The 19,060-nt window shown below is 43.7% G+C and overlaps 2 protein-coding genes across 16 annotated transcripts in view; both read left to right on the top strand.

The window, feature by feature from the left end:
* Positions 1 to 5,660, top strand: part of LOC121549792 (phospholipase D1) — a 32,822-nt gene extending 27,162 nt beyond the window's left edge. For both annotated transcript variants that reach the window (XM_041861677.2, XM_041861678.2), the window contains exons 21-26: positions 52 to 165; positions 2,302 to 2,351; positions 2,630 to 2,764; positions 3,265 to 3,418; positions 3,581 to 3,698; positions 3,817 to 5,660. In XM_041861677.2, coding sequence (XP_041717611.1) covers positions 52 to 165; positions 2,302 to 2,351; positions 2,630 to 2,764; positions 3,265 to 3,418; positions 3,581 to 3,698; positions 3,817 to 4,041 — 796 coding nt within the window. In that variant the 3' untranslated portion in view covers positions 4,042 to 5,660. The remainder of the gene's footprint in view (positions 1 to 51; positions 166 to 2,301; positions 2,352 to 2,629; positions 2,765 to 3,264; positions 3,419 to 3,580; positions 3,699 to 3,816) is intronic.
* A 2,954-nt stretch (positions 5,661 to 8,614) lies between these two features.
* Positions 8,615 to 19,060, top strand: part of LOC121549791 (TRAF2 and NCK-interacting protein kinase-like) — a 57,075-nt gene continuing 46,629 nt past the window's right edge. For 5 of the 14 annotated variants that reach the window (XM_045210482.1, XM_045210483.1, XM_045210484.1 and 2 more), the window contains exons 1-4: positions 8,617 to 9,048; positions 14,156 to 14,221; positions 18,142 to 18,198; positions 18,376 to 18,501. In XM_045210482.1, the coding sequence (XP_045066417.1) occupies positions 8,992 to 9,048; positions 14,156 to 14,221; positions 18,142 to 18,198; positions 18,376 to 18,501 (306 nt within the window). In that variant the 5' untranslated portion in view covers positions 8,617 to 8,991. Of the gene's footprint in view, positions 9,049 to 14,155; positions 14,222 to 18,141; positions 18,199 to 18,375; positions 18,502 to 19,060 lie in introns of all 14 variants that reach the window. The other 9 variants (XM_045210487.1, XM_045210485.1, XM_045210488.1 and 6 more) reach the window with 3 other exon arrangements.

The following is a 19,060-nucleotide window of genomic DNA, read 5'->3' on the forward strand; positions in this document are numbered from 1 at the left end:
GGTCAACTCTTTCTGCGGGGGGGGAAAATGTTTTGTGTGCGTGTCCTTTAGGGAGGGTAAGAAGTTCAGAGTGTATGTGGTGACCCCCTTGCTGCCAGGCTTCGAAGGAGACATCAACACAGGAGGAGGCAGTGCCATTCAGGCTGTCATGCACTACAACTACAGGTGTGTGAGCGGCACGCCATCAAATTAGACATGTCTGTCTGTGTAATGTATCTCTGCTGTAATATAAGGGGAGGCTTGGGATGGGACTTGAGAGGCCAGTTAAAGGGTTTATACACTACCAGTCAAAAGTTTGGACACACCTACTCATTCAAGGGTTTTTCTTTATTTTTTACAATTTCTTACATTGTAGAATAATAGTGAAGACATCAAAACTATGAAGTAACACATGGAATCATGTAGTAACCAAAAAAGTGTTAAACAAATTAAAATATATTTTATATTTGAAATTCTTCAAATAGCCACCCTTTGCCTTGATGACAGCTTTGCACACTCTTGGCATTCTCTCAACCAGCTTCATGAGGTAGTCACCTGGAATGCATTTCAATTAACAGGTGTGCCTTCTAAAAACCTAATTTGTGGAATTGATTTCCTTCTTAATGCGTTTGAGCCAATCAGTTGTGTTGTGACAAGGTAGGGGTGGTATACAGAAGATGGCCCTATTTGGTAAAAGACCAAGTCGATATTATGGCAAGAACAGCTCAAATAAGCAAAGAGAAACGACAGTCCATCATTACTTTAAGACATGAAGGTCAGTCAATACGGACATTTTCAAGAATTTTGAAAGTTTCTTCAAGTGCAGTCGCAAAAACCGTCAAGCACTATGATGAAACTGGCTCTCATGATGGCCACCACAGGAATGGAAGACCCAGAGTTACCTCTACTGCAGAGGATAAATTCATTAGAGTTACCAGCCTCAGAAATTGCAGCCCAAATAAATGATTCACAGAGTTCAAGTAACAGACACATCTCAACATGAACTGTTCAGAGGGGACTGTGTGAATCAGGCCTTCATGGTCGAATTGCTGCAAAGAAACTACTACTAAAGGACACCAATAAGAAGAAGAGACCTGCTTGGGCCAAGAAATACGAGCAATGGACATTAGACCGGTGGAAATTTGTCCTTTGTTCTGGAGTCCAAATTGGAGATTTTTGGTTCCAACCGCTGTGTCTTTGTGAAACGTGGTGTGGATGAACGGATTATCTCCGCATGTGTAGTTCCCACCGTAAAGCATGGAGGTGATGTTATGGTGTGGGGGTGCTTTGCTGGTGACACTGTCTGTGATTTATTTATAATTCAAGGCACACTTAACCAGCATGGCTACCACAGCATTCTGCAGCGATACGCCATCCCATCTGGTTTGGGCTTAGTGGGACTATCATTTGTTTTTCAACAGGACAATGACCCAACACACCTCCAGGCTGTGTAATGGCTATTTTACCAAGAAGGAGAATGATGGAGTGCTGCATCAGATGACCTGGCCTCCACAATCCCCCGACCTCAACCCAATTGAGATGAGTCGGACGGCAGAGTGAAGGAAACACAGCCAACAATTGCTCAGCATATGTGGGAACTCCTTCAAGACTGTTGGAAAAGCATTCCAGGTGAAGCTGGTTGATAGAATGCCAAGAGTGTGCAAAGCTGTCATCAAGGCAAATGGTGGCTATTTGAAGAATCTCACAAAAAAAATCTCAAATATAAAATATATTTTTATTTGTTTAACACTTTTTTGGTTACTACATGATTCCATATGTGTTATTTCATAGTTTTGATGTGTTCACTATTATTCTACAATGTAAAATGTTTTAAAAATTAAGAAAAACCCTTGAATGAGTAGATGTGTCCAAACTCTTGACTGGTACTGGAGGGAATGGCCGGCAGGGATGTAGCTCAGTTGGTAGAGCATGGTGTTTGCAACGCCAGGGTTGTGGGTTTGATTCCCACGGGGGGCCAGTATGAAAAATACAAAAAATAATGTATGCACTCACTAACTGTAAGTCGCTCTGGATAAGAGCGTCTGCTAAATGACTAAAATGTAAAATGTAAATGTACCTCTTTTTACACAGAGTAGATACAGAGAAGACCTGCCTTCACTTTACAACCACAGCAGTAAAGTGAATGTGTGTATACTCCACCCATGGAGAAAAACTTTATGGGTCAAATTAGCATCCTTGTGGAAACACTACATCACACACTGGCTAGGCTGTCTACACACCCCTCCCTGTTCCTGTCTCATCAATCTAGAAGTGATAGGTAATGGAGTTAATATTCTCTCTCCTCTCTTTCTCTCGCTGTAGAACCATGATCAGAGGAGATTGTTCCATCATATCTCAGCTGAAGAGAGAAAGTAAGTAATGTGTTTGTGCGTGCATGCCTGTGTGTGCATGGTTGTGTGTGTATACCAGGAAAACGGGAAGTTCATGTCATGCCAGTTGCCACATTACACAGTTAGGCTACCCTCTTTACCAGAGTGGCATCATACTGACCAGTACAAACAGCCAACCACAGTGAAACACACCCACCTAGCAGAACACAGACCTACTCTTTGATTAACATCTCAATTACAGACTGCCTCCCTATGGTTCATGGTTCTCTGTTTTATTTATGGTTCTTTGTGTGTTTCAGTGGACGAGCAGTGGATGAACTACATCTCATTTGCTGGTCTGAGGACCCACGCTGAACTGGAGGGACGCCTGGTCACAGAGCTCATCTACGTCCACAGCAAGATGCTCATCACAGATGACAACACCGTCATAATAGGTGGGTGTGTTTGGATTTGTGTGTATTGTTAGGTATTACTGCACTGTTGGAGCTAGGAACATAAGCATTTTGCTACACTTGCGATAACATCTGCAAAATATGTGTACGTGACCAATACAATTTTATTTTATTTGTGTGTGCAAGTTTGGATTATTGTATGGCGCAAATCTGTAGCCTACACTCTACACTACCATCTGCTGGTCAGTGTTATTACTGCATTCTGGTCCACCCATCCATCCATCAATTTACTAATTTGCTGGTCAGTGTTATTACTGCATCCTGGTCCCATCCATCCATCCATTTACTCATCTGCTGGTCAGTGTTATTACTGCATCCTGGTCCATCCATCAATTTACTCATCTGCTGGTCAGTGTTATTACTGCATCCTGGTCCATCCATCCATCCATTCATTTACTCATAGTCAAAGAAGAGCTTAAGAAAGTCCTAATGACAGACACAAAGGACACACACACCTAACACTTCCTCTGTGCGTGTTGTAGGTTCGGCCAACATCAACGACCGCAGCATGTTGGGGAAGCGTGACAGCGAGGTGGCGGTGATCGTTGAGGACTCGGAGACTGTTACCGCGGTGATGGATGGACAGGAGTACCAGGCTGGTCGCTATGCACTGGCACTACGCCTAGAGTGCTTCAGGTGTGTGTCTGTGTGTCTGTGTGTTTGTGTGTCTGTGTGTGAGCCTTCAAGTGCTTTGACTTACGACCTCACTGAGGAACCAACTCTTCTCTTTAATGCTGAGACTTTTTCCCTTCTCTCTCCTGTCCCTCAATCCCATCCTTCTCTCCCTCCTTCCATCAGGACTATCCTAGGGGCCCATACTGATCTGTCTATAGACGTGTCTGACCCTATCAGTGATCACTTCTACAAGGAGATTTGGATGACCACCTGCGCTCGCAACGCCACTATCTATCAGAAGGTACACAAACACTAACATGCAACATTAGCACTAACCCAGTCAGTTTTATGCCATAGTGCTAACTATGCTTTGCTATCACAGAGAGTACAGAATTGAACTTCTCCCTCTTTCCCCCCAGGTGTTCCGGTGCCTTCCCTCCAGTGATGTCAGGAACATTCTAGAACTGGAAGGCTACCTGGCCAAGCCGGGGTTGGAGAGGGAGGATTCTGCACGCGCTCATGAGGAGCTGAAGAAGATCCGTGGCTTCCTGGTCCAGTTTCCGCTCTACTTCCTGTCTGAGCAGAATCTACTTCCTCCCATCGGCTCCAAGGAGTCCATGGTCCCCATGGAGGTTTGGACCTGAGACCAGAGACTTCACACACTCCACATTCTATACCAGAGAACTCTACCAGCGTCCGGAGTGAGGAGCTCATTCCACTCTGGAGTGTGTGCCTGAAAACCAGACATCACCTTCACGTTTACATTAAAAAGAAGAGAAGAAAGGAGGAGAGGAGAATGGAGTGATTAACTGTGGGACCTTACACAGACCCGTCTGTGTAGTTTAAGGGAATGTAACAGACTGTGCTCTGCTCTGTAACTGTTCTATACTGTTTACTAACACTAGGGAACCGTATGAAAATGTATGAACTCACCAACTGTAAGTTGCTCTGAATAAGAGCGTCTGCTAAATGACTAAAATGTAAAATGGAACACCATGAGGGCTGGAGAATGCAGCTCAGACTCCTCTGCGGGATGTTTCTATGAAAACATACTAAGGCCTTAGAATAATGTCAGACAAAAAAAGACAGAGGGAGAAAAAAATTAAGAGAGTGTGATATCAGAGACTGTTAGAAAGGGAGAGGGGGGAGGAGAGAGAGCTCTGTGCCCTTGCAGTCACGTTGTGAAAGTTGATCTTAAAGCCCTGCCATGTATCTAACCTCTAACCCTGACCTTAACTCCAAAATGAAGTCACATGAACTCAACACAAGTGCCAATTATTGATACAGTCATGTTAATGCAGTATACCTTCTCTTACATTCCTCATCCTCATTCTGTGGATTTCAGACTATGACCTTAAAGACCTCTGTTTCTACTAGTGGGCCTTTAGGTCTCTAGAGGCCTAGACACCCTGTACAACAGCAAAACACAAAGGGACATTGTCTTCCATGTTGGCATGTTGTGTATGATGCTGCATGTAGCTGTTAACATGCTAGCTAGTCACTGCACGTATCTATTAGCATGAAAACAAGTCAGAGTCCGCTGTGTGTGGCTGGTAACTTGGCATGTTAGCTACCAGTCAGTCCATGCAATCATTAGCATGTAGCTAGCAAGGTTGGACTTCATTGAAGGCAGTCAGTTCAGGAAGTGATTTTGAATAAAAAAATAATGTTAAAACTTTTGAAATAAATAGCTGCTTCTTTTCAGTTTATTGAGAAGTCCTTGAAAATAAATGCGCTTTTTTTCGATTCTTGAATTGAATTGTAGTTTACTTCCTGAATTGACTGCCTTCAATTCGAATTGAGCCCAACCCTGGTAGCTAACTAATATTCTCACCGTTTGCTTGGTACTAAATGGCTGGACTGTGGTCACTATACCAACAATAAGTTATCTTTTTACTTTTCTGACTAACAGTTCCATCAGAGATAAGAGGTCTCCATGGGAGGAAGTCCTAACTCATAACTGTCTCATATCAGAATGTATCAACCAGAATGTATCAACAATGCTCTGTCCTCTGTCCCTCTTTCTCTCACTGTCCTTTTCACTCTGTTCCTTCTCATTTATTTTCTCTGTCCTGTCTTTGTTCATCACTCGTCCATTTCTCTCTTTCACTCTACTCTATCTTTCATTAGCCTGTTTCTATAAATTGCACTTTTTGCACAGACTGATTGTGTCTTGTAGGAAAACACAAATAATGATAATTCATGTATTTAATTATTTGTGCATTGATTAAATTAATATGAACAATTAAACATTTCAGGTTTTCTTCAGTGTCATGGTGTCTTATTTATTTATTCTTAATAGAACCAGGTTAGTCTGTTGAGAGACAATTTGCATTTACAATGATGACCTGGCTAGAGGAAAAACATTGCAATGAAGAGCCCTGTCTGTCTGTCTGTCTGTCTAGAGAAGATGATTTGTTGGCATTATTCTTCACAGCGGCAAATTATTCAACCTTTATCCTTAAGACCTTTATAATCAGCCCACATCTCTTCGAGAATTCCCACTGCCAGTAGCGCTGTCCCTCTGTTATCCCATCACACTCCACCCATCCCCCGACAGTGCTAGAGAGACTAGGGGCGGCAGGTAGCTTAGTGGTTAAGAGCGTTGTGACATGTAACCGAAAGGTCGCTGGTTCTAATCCCCGAGCCAACTAGGTGAAAAATCTGTCGATGTGCCCTTGAGCAAGGCACTTAACCCTAATTGCTCCTGTAAGTCGCTCTGGATAAGAGCGTCTGCTAAATGACTTAAATGTAAACTGTCTCCCCAAACTCCAGTGACCTCTGTGACCAGGCCACTGAATTGGTTGCTAGGGGGGCTGGACACCTGATAGTCCTCTTGCCTGCTCAGGTCAGAGCCGCCTCAGTCCATCTCCAAGTGGACATGTGTGATGGGGTGCGTGGACAGAAGTGAGTTGGTGTTACTTTTGTAACTTGTGCATTTACTTTTTACAGTTACAATCTGTATTGTTGTTAATAGTAGTTGGGCTTTGTCTTATACAGCCCTTTGCTTATCGCCCAGTTCTGCCTCCAGAGCAAGATTAATGACAATAAACGTCAACATGCGACCACATCCATCTCATATGCCCTCTGGAAATAAAGTTCCTATTTGTGTGTATCTCTCTGTGAGGTTGCCTTATTCCTCTGACTGGGAAAGGTGTCGGTGAGTCACAGACCAGCCCAACTGGAGAGCCGCTCTCTTTCAGATTTGTTGCCGTTATTCTTCACAGGGGCTAAAAGACAATCAGTTCACATCTCTTTGACAGTCCCTCTCCCCCTCTGGTCTGGCTGGCCCAGTTTGACAGATTAATCATTGGTTTCTGAATTAATGCTCCAGATTACATAACTCTGACTGGAAACTAATATACAGTATAAATGATGTCACACAGACGTATATACCCTTAATAACCACAGATCTAGGGTCAGGTTTTACTGTCATTTCTAATCGTGGGAAGTGATCAAACTGACTTCTGATCTGCTGTGTGGGGTGATTGCTACCCAAGCATGGCTTCGAATCCCATACCCTGTCTCTTTCTCTACTCTTCCCGCTTGTTCTCCTCCTGTCCTTTTTCATCTGTTTCTTGCTCTACTAATTCTTCATTGTGTATAACTTGTATTTATTACAAAGGTATACAGAACCTGTTTAAATAAATAAAATAACATGATAATGGACTCCAGAGCAAACTGAAGATACTGTAACAACTTACTCTATATCTGTAGACATTGATGTTGTGTACCTGAAACTCCCTTTACATTTCCTTATATACCCCTCTCTCCCTCCCCCTAATTACTATGCCAGTATGGATTTCCTGCTAGGCCCTATCTCCAACAAGAATTCTACATGACCACATATGGAGTTCCTCTCAGGGCCCTCATTCCAACATTAATTTTCCCGATTAAGACCGTCAGCTCCTTCATTTATTTTCTTTAGCTTGTATGATTGACTTTGTATACCTTATATTCAAGTGTGTGTGTGTGTGTTCCTCCATCCATCGGTCCCAAGTGACCGTTAGGTGAACTGTAGGAGTACAACAGTCTTTAGTACTGAGAAACACCAACCAGAGTCAAACTATGCCTGTAATGTAGCACATTGGCTGTAGTGGTGTGTGTTTAGGCTCTGGCCCCTGTCTCTCAAACTCATATAGACACAGAAGTTGACTCATACACTCAGACAACCACACACACACACTCACAGGCACACCTGATACAGTCACTCCTCTGGAATGCTGGAAATATCCCTCTCCTCGTGTGTGCGTGTATGTGTGAGTGTGACTGAAAACGGACAGTGTACTGTTCCTCTCAGGAGGATCTTGTTCAACCTCTCTAACATCTTATCCCTCTGCGTTCCATCTAATTCCCAACATGTCTCACTCATCCACTCAACCTCACTCTCTCTTTCACCCCTTTACTCTCAGCTCTATTTGTGGCCTAATCTCTCTCTCTCTCTCTCTCTCTCTCTCTCTCTCTCTCTCTCTCTCTCTCTCTCTCTCTCTCTCTCTCTCTCTTCTCTCTCTCCCTCTCTCTGTCTTTTCCCATCCTCTCTTGTCCCACTTTTCCTCTCCTGCTGTTATTCTCTCCACCAGAGGATAACAGTGAACATCTATCTGGTTCATGTAGCAGGAAATTCCATTCAGTTTATCATCTTTCATAGGAAAGTAATTTTGCATAAAGAAAGACCTGCTCAAGGTTAATGCTTCTTTATTCCTGCACAGCAATGAACAAAGTGTTTTTGGCCAAGCATCATTGTGGGTATTTGGGATGTGAATGCAGATCACACACTCACATCTTCACTAGAATTCGTTTTACAGTTAGGAATTGAGAATAGAGGCTTAAGCATACAAGACACAGTTGAAAGACGTTGATTGATGATGATGGTGAAGGTTGTGATGCTGTTGCTACTATTTAGGATGATAAGGATGATGATGATGATGATCTTGATGAAGATGGTGGGTGTGATGGTGATGATGATACACAGTAGTAGGCTAGCCCTAGGCTATGTGTGAAGATATGCAGCAGGTATTTAAGTACTTACAGAACATAAAGAGATAAATACAATTCTTAGTTTTATGGCACTTTAGCCTGAAGATACACTTACACTTAACCTAACCTTTAGGTTAGTCTTTTTTTATTTCACTCACACCAAGGGTGCGTGCGTGTGTGTGACATTGTGGGCGTCCCTGTTTCCAGGAGACCCGCCCGCCGCTCGTGCTGCTAGGCCACTCCCGGGGAGCGCGAGACTACACCGTTTCGTGGCGCTTTTCTTTGCTCTCTTTCTCTGTGTGTCTGCGAATGTGCTCACTGCAGTCTCGCGGAGTGTGGGTGTATGCGTTCGTGTGTTTTTCACCATCCGCCGGTGCAGGGGGGCCGTACCTCCATATAAAGCATGTAGCACCTGGATCACCTCGGGGTCTTGAGCCGCGTTCCCACCGGGATCAAACGGAAAAACGGATTATATTACCCATCGTGGATGGAATAGTATTAATGAAAGCCTAACTGGGATCTAACGGGGGATTATAACGGCTGGATAAGGGAGGGGAGAGAGGGTTTCTCTTCTCGGTAAATGTTCGGAGAGGAAACTTCCATTTTGAGAGAGAATCATGGCGAGCGACTCCCCTGCCCGGAGCCTGGATGAGATAGACCTGTCAGCGCTACGGGTAAAGTGTGTGTGTGTGTTGGTGATACAATGGGGACTGTATGAGTGAGACACAGCTAATCGAGCACCTGCCCCATCCCCGGTTAACAACAGCCTCTCTTTACCGACTGTGTGTGTGGTTGGCGTCCTCGAGCCATCGTTAACGGCACGCGACAACATCCGCTGATCAGATATAATTAATGTGGATCAACCGACGACTGCTATAGCCTACTACTGCGATGCGACAAAGCGAGGGAGGGGGGGCGGTACAGGGGGTATAGAAAGGAGTCGTTGATTTGATCCTCGTCTCCTCCGTAATGGCAGCTCCCTCCCACGCGCTTTAGAACCTCAGAAAGCTTTTTTTTTCTCAACAATTGGAACGTGATGTAATGGAGAACTGGGCCTGTGTGTGTGTACTGTAGTATAGCCCCCTCTGTATTTGGGGCAGATGTTGAGCAGTCGGTCGTGCAGCCTCACGCTGCCCCTGACACACACACACAGCCTACACACACACACACACACACACACACACACACACACACACTCACGGTTGAATAATATTTGAGATAACAGCAGAAGCAGGTTCCGCCATTTCGTGAAATTGTGGGGAGTCCGTGACATCGGCCTCAGCACTAACGTTAGTTTGTGTGTGTTGACAGCCTTTGGTCTTGCTGGGTGAGATGAGAGGCTCATTACAGGCAGGTCGTTACACAACATGATCTTACCTGCAGTACCAGGATCAAGCCCCAACATGACCATGGCAGTGCTGTGTGTCTGTATGTGTGTTTGCTTACATTTTCCCTCATATGGCAATGGCTGTGAATGATGCACATACTATGCAAACACACACACATGCATACACATTTGCAGTATCTTTTGAGTGTGGAAATCTGGCACATCCAACAGCACATTGACTCATTCATCCTCTCTCTTGAGAAATGCAGACAAACAATTTGTAGAACTCTCACTTTCTCCCAGCATGTCTCCCTCACTAGTTATCTCTCTATCTTCTCCATCTACCGCTGATAGATGTATGACAGTTATTACAGACACACACACACACACACACACACACACACACACACACACTCCTGGCCTCTCTCTCTCAGCTCTTGTCGGGAGTCTGCGGCGTGACTGGAAATTAGGTCACAGAGAGGCAGAAAGCTGGGGATGATTTCAGTGTTGTGCACACTACCCATGATGGATGGGCATTTACTCTTCCTGTCTGCCTGGTCTCACTTCCCCTAGACCAGGGATGTCAAGCAAGACCTGATGAGAAGCTCTAGCCTACCACACAAAGGCATTATGGAGTTATTTTCCCTGGTTGACACAGACATGCTCAGGAAAGTGATCTCACAACTTAAGCCTTCTACCTGCCTTCTCAATCCTATCCCAGCACCTCTTTCAAAACAGTTTTTAATTCCATATCTGAAGAAGTGCAAGCTATTGTTAATTACTTCCTTTTCACAGGCACTTTCCCCACAGCACTAAAAACTGCTATGGTGAAACCAGTTCTGAAGAAAAGTAATCTAGATTCTTAAGCTCTTAGCAATTTCCGGGCCAATCTCTAACCTTCCATTCATAAGCACAATTCTGGAGAAATTGGTTTTCAAACAGCTAAATGATTTTTTTAAGTGCCAACTGTATTTTTGAACAATTCCAATCTGGTTTTTGTGCCCACCACAGCACAGAGACAGCCTTAGTTAAAGTGGTAAATGACCTTAGAGCCAACACAGATGCCAAACAGCTCTCTGTCCTTTTGGATTTAAGTGCTGTGTTCGACACTGTTGACCATGATGTCCTTCTGGACAGACTGGAGAGGTGGGTTGGCCTCTCCAGTCCAGTTCTAAATTGGTTTAGGACCTATTTAACCGGTCGAGAGTTTTGTCACCCTTGGTGAACATAACTCAGATAAAATACATATCACATGTACAAGGTTCGATTTTGGGTCCGGTACTGTTCAGTTTATTGATATTATATATATATATATATTATATAGTTTATATATGTTACCCCTTGGTAGCGTTATCAGAAAGCACAGCATTGGCCTCCCGAGTGGCGCAGCGGTCTAACGCACTGCATCGCAATCCACGATTGTGCACCCCAATACATGTCAGACATGGTTTTAAGTTATGTACCCAGTAGGTCCCTCAGGTCCTCTGGCACTGGCCTTTTCACTATCCCAAAGCCATGGAGAGGCAGCCTTTAGTTATGCCCCCAGCCTCTGGAATAGCCTGCCAGAGAACCTGAGGGGGGCCGACACTGTGAACAAATTTAAAAGAGATCTTAAAACACTCCTTTTTAGCTTTGCTTTTCTTTAGGGTGCTTTTTAGTCGTTCAGTTTTTGTTATTATTTTGTTTTTTATCCTCTTATGTTTGTTTTTATTTATTAGTTTTTATTAGTTTTTTCCTGTGAAGTACATTGTGTTGCATTCTATGTCTGAAATGTGCTGTATAAAGGTTAATTTGGTTTGATTTGAAGAGGGGGTCCACTTAGATGTTTTGCTCGCAAACCCTGTCCTAGACAGACCAGAGCACTGCATCACACACACACACGCAGAGCTGACATTACATATTGGGCTCTATTTTAACAAACCTAACGCAATGGTCAATCTAAGCGCTGGGCGGTAGTGCTATAGGTCCGGGGGTGTGTCAGAAATATTTTTGCTATTTTCACAAGCACAATTATCAGCACAGATGCTAGCTTTGGCACGAAAGGGCTGGGTTTTCATGAATAATCAATTTGTGGCTACTGTAAATTGCATCATGGCTGAGCATGGACATGCCAAACATTGTCAATAAGCAAGATTCAATTCATTATTGATAAGGCCTAAAAAGAGAACTAATAATTCTAGTCAAATTCTAAACAAAACAACTTAAAAAAAAAAAAAAGGCTATGTCACACTTAAAACAACGCAGACTATGGAGGGTTTTAGGCACATCCAAACTTTCACAGTAGCTGGACAAAGATCCAATATAATTAGAATGGGCGAATGTCCAATCACTGTTATACTGCTTCCAAATAGGCATATGTTTTATTAACATAATCGGAAACATTTTACAGATCTGATCGCATTCACACATCTCCAGACGTTGCATTGCAAGCGCGCCACAGACTTTGTCACCATAATACCAGGAAGGGGAATCATTCTAATAAGTTTGGTTGTAATAAAATAAAACGAAAAACAACTCGCTTTTTATTTTTTAAACAACAATAAATAAATGTAAAATGTAATGATATCACTGCTGTTGAACCAGCCTTCTTTATATTTTATATTAGGCCTAAGGGAGGGCTTGGGTTTTGAACATATGAAATGGAAAACAAGGCATTTTTACATGTTATAGATCAATTATAAATAAGATTCTCATCTCTCCTTTCATGATGGGCATGGACACGTTTTTTTTTTTTACATTTTTTTTTTTTTTTTAGTCATTTGGCAGACGCTCTTATCCAGAGCGACTTACAGGAGCAATTAGGGTTAAGTGCCTTGCTCAAGGGCACATCGACAGATTTTTCACCTAGTCGGCTCGGGGATTAGAACCAGCGACCTTTCGGTTACTGGCACAACGCTCTTACCCACTAAGCTACCTGCCGCCACACGTAGCCTACATCATGGATTGGGGGGATTTATGCATGTCTAAAATAATGTGGGGCTGCCTACAATGCATAGATAAAAAGGGAATGTCAGCTCGATGTTTACTCCTCTCAAACTTTATATTTTAATAAAGCTTTGGTGAAAAATAGTTATTTCCAAGCGGTCTCAGGGGCCAAACCCTTTATCAAAAGTCTTGACTATACTTCGCGATTGCATTGGGCAGACAAAAAAAGCCTTAATTGAGAGGAGGGAAGGCTATGCTTGGTTTTTAATCAAATAAAATATGAAGTAAACAGGCACCAAAAGCACATTAGGCTACTATTGTTATATGGGCAGTGTACGTCACAGCTGGATAGACTGCGTTTCAGTGTCAAATTTCATGCCATAACCAACTGCGTTACCGCTAAAACCAGCTTTTGGCTGGTCTTAAAATATCCCTATCAGCGCTGCCTGAAATTAGCACTTTGGATCATGTTTTTAAGGACACACCTCTAATATTTCCACCCCTCCCATCTGAGCGCAAGAGAGCTGATATAAGACAGGTAAATTGCTGAACCTGGTGTTAGGGCTGGAAAATGCCAGTGCGCCAGTTTTTACATGACTAAATTGTAGACTAACGTGTGTTTGACACTGAAAATAAAGGTCATAATCTCATATTTACGGTTTAATATCTAATGCTCTCATCTAGAGGGGTTAGTGATTAGGGCCTAGGGGAAGTGTTTAGAGCTTCACTCCCTGAGAGTTGTTTATATCAAGGGCCATTTAGAGATCAAGGATTAAATGAGGAGACTAATACATGAATCAACTTCCAGACACCCTCATAAATTGAGTGGATAAAACAAGAAAATTAGCACAATATTCATATTGACATTGCTATTAACACACACAAACACACTTATATGCACGCAGGCACACACACTCACGCCAACCCATGACTCTAATGCTTCCCCCTTTGCCAATCACACACACGTGAGGAGACATCGATGTGTGTGGTGGTGCTAGTTAGAGAGAGAGAGAAAGAGGGAGAGAGAGGTTGCGTGTAGATGTCAGCCTGTCTCTAGAGCAGTGTTCTAGGTTTAGAAGTGCTTCTGTTCGACCTTGAATAAAAAGGAATGTCGATTTTTTTTGCAAATCCCATCTGGGAGTATGTGGCTGATTTCAACTCCAGTATTCCCTGCTCTACCCCTCTCTCTCTCTCTCGCTCGCTCTCTTCCTCTCTCTCTCTCTTTCACATACACACACACTCTCTATGGAGTCACAGTGTAGCGCTATAGATCTCATCAAGTCCTAGTGTGTGTGTGTGTGTGGGGGGGTCAGGTTCCACAGGGTCTGAATTCTTGAGTAAAGAGTTTCAATGCTTGACCACCTTCTCTCTTTTTCTCTCCTCTCTCTCTCCAATCCACTCTGTCTCTCTCTCTCTCTCTCGCTCTCGCTCTCGCTCTCGCTCTCGCTCTCGCTCTCGCTCTCGCTCTCGCTCTCGCTCTCGCTCTCGCTCTCGCTCTCGCTCTCGCTCTCGCTCTCTTCCCCCCCCAGGACCCAGCTGGTATATTTGAGCTAGTGGAGTTGGTGGGAAATGGAACCTACGGGCAGGTCTACAAGGTAAGACACACCCCTCAACACACTCTCAACCTACAGCGTGCCTGAGGACGCCTCCCACATGGGCTCTGTCACCAAAGACAGTATAGTATGAAGATAGGCACAAACTGCTTCTCCAATAGAAATCCCCAATCCCGCTTGTAGGCGATGTCATGGCGATATTGGCTAGATAAACTCATGAGTAGAAACACGTCATTTGGTCTAACGGTCATCTCACACCAAGATGTTAAGCTCTCTGTCCTGCAGCCTCATGCTGACACACACACACACGGTTGAATAATATTAGAGATAACAGCAGAAGCGGGTTCTGCCATTATTTTATTTTTTTGCCATTTCGTGTATGTGTTGACAGCCTTTGGTCATGCTGGGTGAGATGAGAGGCTCATTACAGGCAGGTCGTTACACAACATGATCTTACCTGCAGTACCAGGATCAAGCCCCAACACGGCCATAGCAGTGCTGTGTGTGTGTCTGTATGTGTGTTTGCTTGCATTTTCCTATTGCAATGGCTGTGAATGATGCACGTACTATGCAAACACGCACTTCTCAATCCACAAACCACTGTTTGGTCTGCTTTGCAAGCGTTCCCGGAAGTATTGCGATGTTGCACCTGTGGGTTTAGAAACTCTGTGGTGTCACCTTCCACTGACCTGTTAGAGCTGCCAATGAGGAGAGAGAGCTGATGAGTTTTATTTACAGACATGTTTTTCACTTCAGGGCCAGGTTGAGAAACAAGCCCTAGCCCCTGGCCTAGCCCCTAAACCCAGGCACTTGTGTAGATCTGAGAAGAAAAAGTGGAGCTAGTATTTCTTATATTCAATCTACATGATACCAGGGGTTTGGCGCTAGGGGTTGTTTTTGGACAGGTATCGGTGCACTTGGTTTCACTTGCTTTCTTTGCCGGTGACTTTTCACGTCAAAACGCTCTGATGCACCTGTTACAAGCTAACTTGTGGAATTACAGCCTGGGTGGGCTGTACAGGGAGTCTGTTACACACTGTTTGTCAGACAGAGATGGGTGGGTTAGTGTGAAGCTGTAGGCCTCTTTGTTTCCATGTTATCTAGCTTTTCACTGGAAGACTTAATAGTAGGTATCATAGCCCCTTCATTCTTTCTGTCTTCCTCTTTTCTAGCTTTTCACTGGAATACTTATTAGTAGGTCTCATAGCCCCCTCTATCTCTCTCTCTCTGTCTCCGTCTCTGTCTCCGTCTGTCTGTCGCTCCGTCTCGCTCTGTTTGTCTGTTTGTCTGTCTGTCTCTCTCTCTCTCTCTCTCTCGTGTTGGGTCTTATCAGTAGAGTAACAGTACTCAGGCAGGTCAGGAATGTGAGGCGTGTCTGAACCAAGGAGTGTTTCTATGCCTCAGGACACCTAAAAAGGGAGTATTCTGTCCTTTTCTCTACACACACACATACCCGTACACACAAACACACACACACATAACCCTACACACATACCCGTACACACAAACACACACACATACCCCTACACACATACTGTAGGAAGGATGTTTATTTGGATTACGGATGCTTATGTTTCTGTTTACCGCTCCGATGTCACTCTATCCAGGTGAAAGCTATGATCCCTTATTCATGTCACTTCAATCAGTGTAGATGAAGGGGAGCAGACAGGTTAAAGAAGGATTTTTAAGCCTTGAGACAATTCAGACATGGATTATGTACAGTTGAAGTCGTAAGTTACACCTTAGCCAAATACATTTAAACTCAGTTTTTCACAATTCCTGACATTTAAGCCTAGTACGAATTCCCTGTCTTAGGTCAGTTAGGATCACCACTTTATTTTAAGAATGTGAAATGTCAGAATAATAGTAGAGAGAATTATTTATTTCATTACATTACATTCCCAGTGGGTCAGAAGTTTACATACACTCAATTAGTATTTGGTAGCATTTCCTTTAAATTGTTCAACTTGGGTCAAACGTTTTGGGTAGCCTTCCACAAGCTTCCCACAATAAGTTGGGTGAATTTTGGCCCATTCCTCCTGACAGAGCTGGTCAGGGCTTTGTGATGGCCACTCCAATACCTTGACTTAGTTGTCCTTAAGCCATTTTGCCACAACTTTGGAAGTATGCTTGGGGTCATTGTCCATTTGGAAGACCCATTTGTGACCAAGCTTTAACTTCCTGACTGATGTCTTGAGATGTTGCTTCAATATATCCACATAATTTTCCTTCCTCATGATGCCATCTATTTTGTGAAGTGCACCAGTCCCTCCTGCAGCAAAACACCTCCACAGCATGATGCTGCCACCCCCGTGCTTCACGGTTGGGATGGTGTTCTTCGGCTTGCAAGCCACCCCCTTTTCCTCCCAACATAACGATGGTCATTATGGCCAAACAGTTCTATTTTTGTTTCATCAGACCAGAGGACATTTCTCCAAAAAGTACGATCTTTGTCCCCATGTGCAGTTGCAAACCGTAGTCTGTCTTTTTTATGGCGGTTTTGGAGCAGTGGCTTCTCCCTTACTGTGGATATTGATACTTTTGTACCTGTTTCCTCCAGCATCTTCACAAGGTCCTTTGCTGTTGTTCTGGTATTGATTTGCACTTTTCGCACCAAAGTACGTTCATCTCTAGGAGACAGAACGCGTCTCCTTCCTGAGCGGTATGACGGCTGCGTGGTCCCATGGTGTTTATACTTGCGTACTATTGTTTGTACAGATGAACATGGAACCTTCAGGCGTTTGGAAATTGCTCCCAAGGATGAACCAGGTCTTGGCTGATTTCTTTTGAGTTTCCCATGATGTCAAGCAAAGAGACACTGAGTTTGAAGGTACGCCTTGAAATACATCCACAGGTACACCTCCAATTGACTCAAATGATGTCAATTAGCCTATCAGAAGCTTCTAAAGCCATGACATCATTTTCTGGAATTTTCCAAGCTGTTTAAAGGTGCAGTGAACTCAGTGTATGTAAACTTCTGACCCACTGGAATTGTGATACAGTGAATTATAAGTGAAATAATCTGTCTGTAAACAATTGTTGGAAATATTACTTGTGTCATGCACAAAGTAGATAAAACTATAGTTTGTATACAAGACATTTGTGGAGTGGTTGAAAAGCAAGTTTTAATGACTCCAACCTAAGTGTATGTAAACTTCCGACTTCAACTGTATGTGTACCATTCAGAAGGTGAATGGGCAAGACAAAATATTTAAGTGCCTTGGAACGGGGTATGGTAGTAGGTGCCGGGCACACCGGTTTGAGTGTGTCAAGAACTGCAACGCTGTTGGGTTTTTCACGCTCAACAGTTCCCCGTGTGTATCAAGAATGGTCCACCACCCAAAGGACATCCAGCCAACTTGACACAACTGTGGGAGTCAACATGGGCCAGCATCCATGTGGAACGCTTTCGACACCTTATAGAGAACAGAAGAGTGACTTTTAACAGTTTGGTTCAGCTTCTTTGCCTGTCAAATACATTCAGTGTGTCTGATGCAATACTGAGAAACCGATACGGTGTGTTTGTGTGTGTTGTAACCCCAGCTCACATGTCTGCCTGTCTGGACTACAATGACTAAACAACGTGCCAGGCCTGTTGCTAGGCTACCATGAGGAAGTGCGTGCGTGTGTTTCTGTGTGTTATGGTGGTGATGTGTGAATTCTTCCGCTCTATAAAGAGCATCTTATCTTACGTGATGTTTTTTGTATTATTTAACTTCCCTACTGTAAAGTAACTGCGTCTGCTGGCAACTGATATACAGTAGATCTAGATGGAACCTTGTCAATGCGCATCAGCGGCAGTCATATGTGTTGGCCTGCTGGCGGTCAGCCATCTTGGTCGGGCTGAGAGCTGGATGACAGGCTGTGGCTCTGAGACCAAAACACACACAGATTACAGGATGGTATTGTTGGCAAAACAGATTTATTTCAGATTCTCTCTCTCACTCTCTCTCTTTTTTCAGGGTCGGCATGTCAAAACAGGCCAGCTTGCAGCCATCAAAGTTATGGACGTCACTGGCGTAAGTCACATGCACGCACGTGCACACACACACACAAAAATAAAGAAAGCTATCCCAAATTGTTCTCAACCGTGTTTGTGTGTGTGTATATCACTATAAGGTGTTTGTATCACTATAAGGTGTTTGTATCACTATAAGGTGTTTGTGTGTGTGTGTGTGTGTGTGTGTGTGTTCCAGGATGAGGAAGAGGAGATTAAAGCAGAGATCAACATGTTGAAGAAGTACAGCCACCATCGGAACATTGCTACCTACTATGGTGCCTTCGTCAAGAAAAATCCACCTGGTATCGACGACCAGCTATGGGTACGTAAGTGTTTGTACAGTGAGGGGAAAAAAGTATTTGATCCCATGCTGATTTTGTACGTTTGCCCACTGACAAAGACATGATCAGTCTATAATTTTAATGGTAGGTTTATTTGAACAGTGAGAGACAGAATAACAACAACAAAATCCAGAAAAACGCATGTCAAAAATGTTATAAATGGATTTGCATTTTAATGAGGGAAATAAGTATTTGACCCCTCTGCAAAACATTACTTAGTACTTGGTGGCAAAACCCTTGTTGGCAATCACAGAGGTCAGACGTTTCTTGTAGTTGGCCACCAGGTTTGCACACATCTCAGGAAGGATTTTGTCCCACTCCTCTTTGCAGATCTTCTCCAAGTCATTAAGGTTTCGAGGCTGACGTTTGGCAACTCGAACCTTCAGCTCCCTCCACAGATTTTCTATGGGATTAAGGTCTGGACATTGGCTAGGCCACTCCAGGACCTTAATGTGCTTCTTCTTGAGCCACTCCTTTGTGGCCTTGGCTGTGTGTTTTGGGTCATTGTCATGCTGGAATACCCATCCACAACCCATTTTC

This window comes from Coregonus clupeaformis, chromosome 34 (genome assembly GCF_020615455.1).
Source record: "Coregonus clupeaformis isolate EN_2021a chromosome 34, ASM2061545v1, whole genome shotgun sequence".
Lineage (NCBI taxonomy): Eukaryota > Metazoa > Chordata > Actinopteri > Salmoniformes > Salmonidae > Coregonus > Coregonus clupeaformis.